This window comes from Echinops telfairi, unplaced genomic scaffold, assembly GCF_000313985.2.
Source record: "Echinops telfairi isolate 266 unplaced genomic scaffold, ASM31398v2 ScPeMD7_7457;HRSCAF=8495, whole genome shotgun sequence".
NCBI classification, from domain to species: Eukaryota; Metazoa; Chordata; class Mammalia; order Afrosoricida; family Tenrecidae; genus Echinops; species Echinops telfairi.
The window spans coordinates 16,257,352-16,264,731 of record NW_022111357.1 but is presented as its reverse complement, the minus strand read 5'-3'; the positions used below and the strand labels follow the sequence as shown (position 1 = coordinate 16,264,731).

Genomic DNA, 7,380 nt, shown 5'->3' with positions numbered 1-7,380 from the left:
ATATACATGACTCAGGTTTACTTTGGTGGTCATATTATGACAAAATCAAAACCCCATAGACCAACTACACGAACAATAGCAACGAACCAAGCAGTGCGCACACACACACACACTCACAAAAGGCAGGAAAACAAAAACCCTTAGAAACAAAAAAATAAAACATTGTCAATCATTCCTCTGGGGTATCCTCCCAAGGTCCAGTGACTACCACTTCCATAGTGGTGGCCACTCTCTGCTTCCTCTTCTATTTGAGTACCAGTCCTCAGTACAAGGGTGCAGGCAGCTTTGAGGCAAGGCTCAGTTCATTCTACTGGGACTCTATGTTAAATCCTTCTGGTGTTGCCATGCTGCCTGCAAGTCATCATGGTGTGGTTCACCGAGGGTTGGGTAGAAACATATTTGTAGTGTCTACCCAGGAACAAAAAATCTGGCCCATTAAAATAAGTAAATAAATACATAGATTAATTAATGCTAATAAAAACTCTGGTCCATTATCCCCAATTGTTTTGCATCCCTTCCAGATGTGAAATTACTTCTCCCCAGTCACCCACCACACTCACCAACAGAACTATCAGTGTCTCCTCCAAAATATAGATGTTCCCCTGCCCTGGTCTTGACTTCATTTTCTGACAAGATTCGCCTTCCATTCCTGTAGAGGGCCCATCGATTTGCCCCAGCCTTGTCTCAATGTTGTACAGCTTCAAGTGGATTGTCCTCTCCCTTTTCCCCCATCTTGAAGGAGTGACCCCAGACCATGTGAGGTCTCCTCCTTCAAGGTGGCTCTGGTGAGGTGTGCAAAATGGAAGTGATATATGGTTCATGACTGGTAGGTAGCTTTCTCCTCTTTTGTTTAGGAATTGGTCCCTAAGATTGTTTAACTGGTGTTTCTTCATATAGTAGTGGACTCATACAGTACTAGTCCTTTTGTGATTGACTTACTTCACTCAGCATAATGGTTTCCAGGTCCTTCCAAGTCATGCGGTGTTTCATGCTTTCATCATTTTTTAGGGACGTATACTATCCCATTGTGTGTATATACCATTCTCCCACTTTTGGGTATTTGGGCTGCTTCTAGTTTCTTGCTACTGTGAACTGTACTCCTATGAACATGGGAGAGCAAACATCTACTCGTTTTGTGTCCCTTATTTATTTTGGGTAAGTGCCTAATAGTGGTATTAATAGATCATATGGGATTTCAATTTTCAGTTGCTTTAAGTATTGCCATATCACTTTTCTTTTAATTCTTTTATTAGGGGCTCATACAACTCTTATCACAATCCATACATACATCAATTGTGTAAAGCACATTTGTACATTCGTTGCCCTCATCATTCCCAAAACATTTGCTCTCCACTTAAGCCCCTGGCATCAGCTCCTCTTTTTTCCCCCTCCCTCCCTGCTCCCCCTTCCCTCATGAACCCTTGATAATTTATAAATTATTATTTCGTCATATCTTGTCCTGTCCGACGTCCCTTCACCCATTTATCTGTTGGGAGGAGGTCACGTGTAGATCCTTGTAATTGGTTCCCCCTTTCTAACCCACTCGCCCTCTATTCTCCCAATATCGCCACTCACACCACTAGTCCTGAAGGGATCATCCACCCTGGATTCCCTGTGTTTCCAGTTCCTAGTTGTACCAGTGTACACACTCTGGTCTAGCCAGACTTGCAAGGTAGAATTCGGATCATGATAGTGGGGGGCAGAGGAAGCATTTAGGAACTAGACCGTAGAGGAAAGTTGTATTTTTCATCTTTGCTACATTGCACCCTGGCTGTCTTGTCTCCTCCCCGAGCTGCCTCTGCAAGGGGATTTCCAGTAGCCTACAAATGGGCATTGGATCTCCACTCCGCACTCGCCCCCTCATTCACCTATGGTAAGATTTTTTGTTCTGATGATACCTGATACCTGATCCCTTCGGCACCTCGTGATCGCACAGGTTGGTGTGCTTCTTCCATGTGGGCTTTGTTGCTTCTGAGCCAGATGGCTGCTTGTTTACCTTCAAGCCTTTAAGACCCCAGATGCTATATCTTTTGATAGTCGGGCACCATCAGCTTTTTTCAGCCATATCATTTTTCACAGTGGCTATATGTATTTATGAGTCCCAAAACAGTGTATATGAGTTTTAATCTCTCCACATCCTCTCCTGCATTTGTTTGTTTGTTTTTCATTTGGGCCAGCATTGGGGTATAAAGTGGTAGGTATCTCACTGTGGTTTTAATTTGCATCTCCCTGATAACTAGTGATCGTGAGCATTTTTTCATACAATTGTTAGCCATTTGTACTTCATTTTTGGTGAGCTGTCTTTTTCCCATTTCTTACTTGGGTCTCTTGTTGTTTTCTTATTGAGCTGTTGCAGAGTTCTCTCTATTTTGGCAATTAGCCCTTTGTCCAATGTGTCATTAGTAAAAAAAATTTCCCAATCTATGAGCTTTCATTTCACTCTCCTGATGAAGTCTTTTGATGTGCATAGGTGATGTGATTTCAGCACGTTCCAGTCGTCTATCTAGTCTTCTGCTGTGTCTGCATCCTCCGTGATACTTGGTAGTCTATGTGTGCCCAATAACAGGACCCTTAAGTTTGTTCCAGTCTTCTCCCTGATGATGCTGAGAGGTTTGGGGTTTACATTTAGGTCTTTATGTCCATTTTGTGCATGGGAAAAGATATGGGTCTTCTTTCAATCTCCGGCATATGGAAATCCAATTTGTCCAACACCATTTGTTGAAGAGACTTACTCCGATTGGATATTTCTGAGTCTTTTGTTGAAGATTAGCTGTCTATAGGCTGATGCATTTATGTTTGGGTTTTCTGTTCTGACCTATTGGATGGAATTTCAGATATCTAGGACCATGGTGGAGTCCCTGGCTGGTACAGTTGATTTCTCTGGATGGTAGTTAGAATCCTCCCAAAGGTACCTTGGAATAAAGACCTGGCAATCTATTCTGGAAGTGTGCAGTCATTGAAAATCCTACGTACATATCAGAAGTGACAAACACCAGTCTACAAGTGGATCCATAGGCAAGATGAACAGGTATTAGAATGGCAAAAGGAGTTACACTCACAACTCTCCATATATGTTTGACCGATGATATTTCTATAAACATATTTGTATGTACTGTAAATACATCCATGTTTATAACATAGCAGACAGGGGACAAAGGAAATCCTTGGAAGGAATGAGTCACTGGACCTGGGGAGTAGGGGCCATAGTTGCTGTCATGCGACCCTAGGGCTGTCAAGGTCATTGGCATAACATACTCTATGAAGGCCAGGCTCCACATCCTACTTTGGTGAGAACCAACTGGGGGCTTAGAAGTGGCCATCCAAGAAGCAAAGAAGCAAAGAAAATCAGAGATGCAGGAAACAATTAGTCCAGTTGAATTAAAAATATTGTTTCGTGACAAAAACCGAGTAGCCCAAAGAACTAGTGGGTGACAGGAACCTCAGCTACCTTATCCTGAGACCAGAAGAACTAGACAGTGACCACTCTGAAAAGGATCATAATAGAGGGTCCTGGATACAGTTGGAGAAAAATGTGGAGCAGATCTCAAATTGATTAAAAGAAAAACAGAGAGACTGATGGAATCCCCAAAACTATAGCCCTTGCTCAGTCTTCCAGACTGGGCTTGTACTCACCCCAAGCTCAACTTTCAGCCAATCAGCAGTCCAATAGGGTGAGCATAATACCAGGGAGCTAGGTACACACTCCTCAGACAAATTAACCATACAAAATCAACAGGCAACATTTGCTCGGGGGGAAACCTCAGAAGACAGGAATGAACAAGGAAGAGGGAGGGTTGAAACTGTAAACATAGAAAGGAAGAGGAAAGAATACAGCAGCATTGTTGGTGCTGCAGTCTGTGTCGCGAGGCAAAATGTAGAAGAATTCTTGAATGGTAGTCCAATTTGCTCTGTACACCTTTACTCAGATCACAATAAAAAGTAAAAAAAAAACCCAAACCAATAAGGGTTCTTGGGGGTGGAGAAGGGATAAAGGAGAGCTAATTAATATCAAGTTGTTCAAGAAGAAAGAAAATGTTTTGAAAATGATGATGACAACATATGTACAAATGTGCTTGACACAATGGATGTGTGTATGGATTGTGATAAGAGCCCCCAACAAAATGATTAAAAAATAAATTTTTAAAATGTTTTGAAACTGACTGTGGTAGCAATTGTACAATACTGCTTGATGTGATTGAACTATAGAATGTTATGAGATCTGTAAGAGTTTCCAATAAAATTATAAAAAAGTAAAATTAATTAATTAAGTAGAAACCCTACTCGGCTCTGTAACATAGGGTCACTCGCATCAGAATTAACTCAATGACTTTTTTCCCCACTTGGGCTCATGGTTGTTAGGTGCCCTCTGGTCCATTTTGGCTCACAGTAACCTATGTGACAAAGTAGAGCTTTAAGGTTTTCTAGGCCGTAATATATATGAGAGCAGATCACCAGGTCTCCCCACTACCCAGGAGCTCCTGCATGAGTTCAGACCTTGGTGGTAGCTGATTATATTTTGCTACCTGGAAGTCTTTTCAGTCTACCACTTGTTTGTCAGATTGTCTTTTAAGAACAGAGCAAGGGGACACGGCATGGTTTAGAATCTGGAAAGGTGTGCATCAGGGTTGTCTCCTGTCACCACACTGGTTCAATCTGAGCAAATCATCTGAGAAGCTGGATGATATAAAAAAGAGTGTAACATCAGGATTGGAGGAAGGCTTATTAACAAAAGGTATCAACAATGTAAACTTGGATATGCAGATGTACAAACAATGTAAACTCGGACATAACCCTGCTTGCTGAAAGGGAGACGGACTTGAAACACTTGCTGAAGAAGATCCAGGACTGCAACATGGATTACAATTCAATGTCAAGAAGACCAAAATGCGCACAACTTGACCATGGTGGGCAGCATCATGATAAATAGAGGAAAGATTGAAGTTGTCAATGATTTCATCTCGTCAGGACCCACAATCCCTGCTCATGAAGCAGCAGTGAAGAGATCACAGGATGTGCTGCACTGGGTAAAGCTGCGGCATGAGACCTCTTTAAAGTGTTGAAAAGCGGTTGTTGACAACCGAGGTAGCCTTGGCGCCCGACTGAGACGGAGAGTCCTGCGGCCCGCACAGCGCCATGACAGAGGTGGAGGAGACGCTGAAGAGGATCCAGAGTCACAAAGGGGTCATTGGAACCATGGTCGTCAATGCGGAAGGCATCCCAATCCGAACCACCTTGGACAACTCGACCATGGTCCAGTACGCAGGGCTTCTCCATCAGCTGACCATGAAGGCCAGGAGCACAGTCCGAGACATCGACCCACAGAACGACCTCACCTTTCTCCGAATCCGGTCCAAGAAACATGAGATCATGGTTGCTCCACATAAGGAGTACCTCCTGATCGTCATCCAGAACCCATGCGAATAGACCTGCTCTCCCGCCACGCCTGTCCTGCCCTTGAGTGACGGCTCCAAATGGACGCCCGTCGAAGTGATCTTTTGGACTCTATTTTCTACGTTTACATTGCAACCGTTCCTCCTGTCCCACACTGACTGTACTGTAGCATTGTACCTCAGCTGTGTAATAAACAAACCCCGGTGTTGTGCCTGCAAAAAATAAAAAAATAAAATAAAGTGTTGAAAAGCAAGGTGGTTACTTTGAAGACTAAGACGTGCCTGATGCAAGCCATGGTATTTTCTTTCTCTTTTTTTAATAATCGTTTTATTAGGGGCTCATACAACTCTTATCACAATCCATACATACATCAATTGTGTAAACCATATTTGTACATTCATTGCCCTCATTATTCTCAAAACATTTGCTCTCCATCTAAGCTCCTGGCATCAGCTCCTAATTTTTCCCCTTCCTTCCCCCCTCCCTCATAAACCCTTGATAATTTATAAATTGTTATTTTGCCATATCTTGCCCTGTCTGACGTCTCCCTTCACCCACTTTTCTGTTGTCCGTCTCCCAGGGAGGAGGTCACATGTAGATCCTTGTAATCGGTTTGTAACTGATTACAAGCCATGGTATTTTCAATGGCCTCATATACATGCAAAAATTGGACATTTAATAAAGACCGAAGACGAGTTGATGCATTGAAATTATGGTGCTGGAGAAGAATACTGAAAGTACCATGGACAGCCAAAAGAACAAACATCTGTTTTGGAAGAAGTACAGCCAGAATGCTCCTTAAAGGCAAGGTTGATGAGACTTTGTCTCACATACTTTGGCCATGTTATCAGGAGAGACTAGTCTTTGGGGAAGGACGGGATACTTGGTAAAATGGAGGGTCAGCTAAAGAGAGGAAAGCCCTCAACAGATGGATCCACACAGTGGTTGTAACAATGGGCTTAAATGTAACAACAATGGAGAGGATGTCACATGACCAGGCAGTGTTTCTTTTTGTTGTACACAGGGTTTCCATGAGTTGGAACCAACTCAATGTCACCTAGCAACAGTAAGAACAAGTCTTTTCACTACCTTTCAGAGTACTGGCCAAGAAACGAGCAGGGAAAGGGAAGTCTACAGGCCACTTACTTAGTGAAGGGTTTTAGAACCCAGAATATCTATATCTACCTAACGCAAAAGGACTCAAATCCACTGCCATCGAGTCAATTCCAAGTCATTAAAATTTATGAGTCTGTAAATCTCTGTAAAAAAAAATTTTGTGGGAGCATCATCTCCCTCAGAGCATCTGGTGGGCTTGAACCGCCAACCTAGGGCTTAGCATTCCTACACCAGTGTTAATTTATCACTTGATTAATAGGCCTGTTCTAAGTGATACTAATACCAGGGTCACTGTGTAGAGTTCTGTTTCTTTGCCAAGCTAACACATGCACAAAGCTCAACTCCACTTGCCAGGGAACTACTCACTTCCTAGAACATTGGGAGCATTGTGAGGCCTTGGCCAGCCGAGTGAAAAGCAAATATTCCCCTGCCATGGAGAAATGGAAGTACTGTGCCTCCGAAATGTTAACCCTCCCATTGAGCAAGCCATTCTCCTTGTACTTTGTAAGCAAACAGGATGCAGTCTCTCTAGTCTTGTCTTCTGGGAGTTTCATTTCTCTGTAACTATCTCCCAAGAATCAAAATACCTCCCAAGAATCAAAATGGAAGGATTTAATTGTCAAACATTGTTACAAATAGTTTCGACACACATTTATTGCTTTAATTCTTCTTCCGTGGCATAGATAGTACTAAGGACTGGGACTGTTCAGGTACTGTCCCTTGGGACTCTCTCCAGAAATCCTGCTTACTCCCTCCCCCATTGTTCTATTATCTTAGATTGTAACTATAAGCTGTTTCTTAGGACAATCATACTTGGACTTTTAGAGTCTCTGAATCAGTAAAACAGACTAAACACACACACACACACACACA

General features: G+C 42.7%; 1 protein-coding gene across 1 annotated transcript; it reads left to right on the top strand.

The window, feature by feature from the left end:
* Positions 1-5,094: 5,094 nt before the first annotated feature.
* LOC101650229 (dynein light chain roadblock-type 2) lies at positions 5,095-5,600 on the top strand. The gene has a single exon (XM_004705052.2). The coding sequence runs from the start codon at positions 5,134-5,136 to the stop codon at positions 5,422-5,424; it is 291 nt and encodes a 96-aa protein (XP_004705109.1). The 5' UTR covers positions 5,095-5,133; the 3' UTR covers positions 5,425-5,600.
* The last annotated feature ends 1,780 nt before the right edge of the window (positions 5,601-7,380 follow it).

What these genes read in the sequence shown, in the direction of transcription:
- LOC101650229 (XM_004705052.2), top strand. Translation starts at nt 5,134, where the DNA reads ATGACAGAGGTGGAGGAGACGCTGAAGAGGATCCAGAGTCACAAAGGG.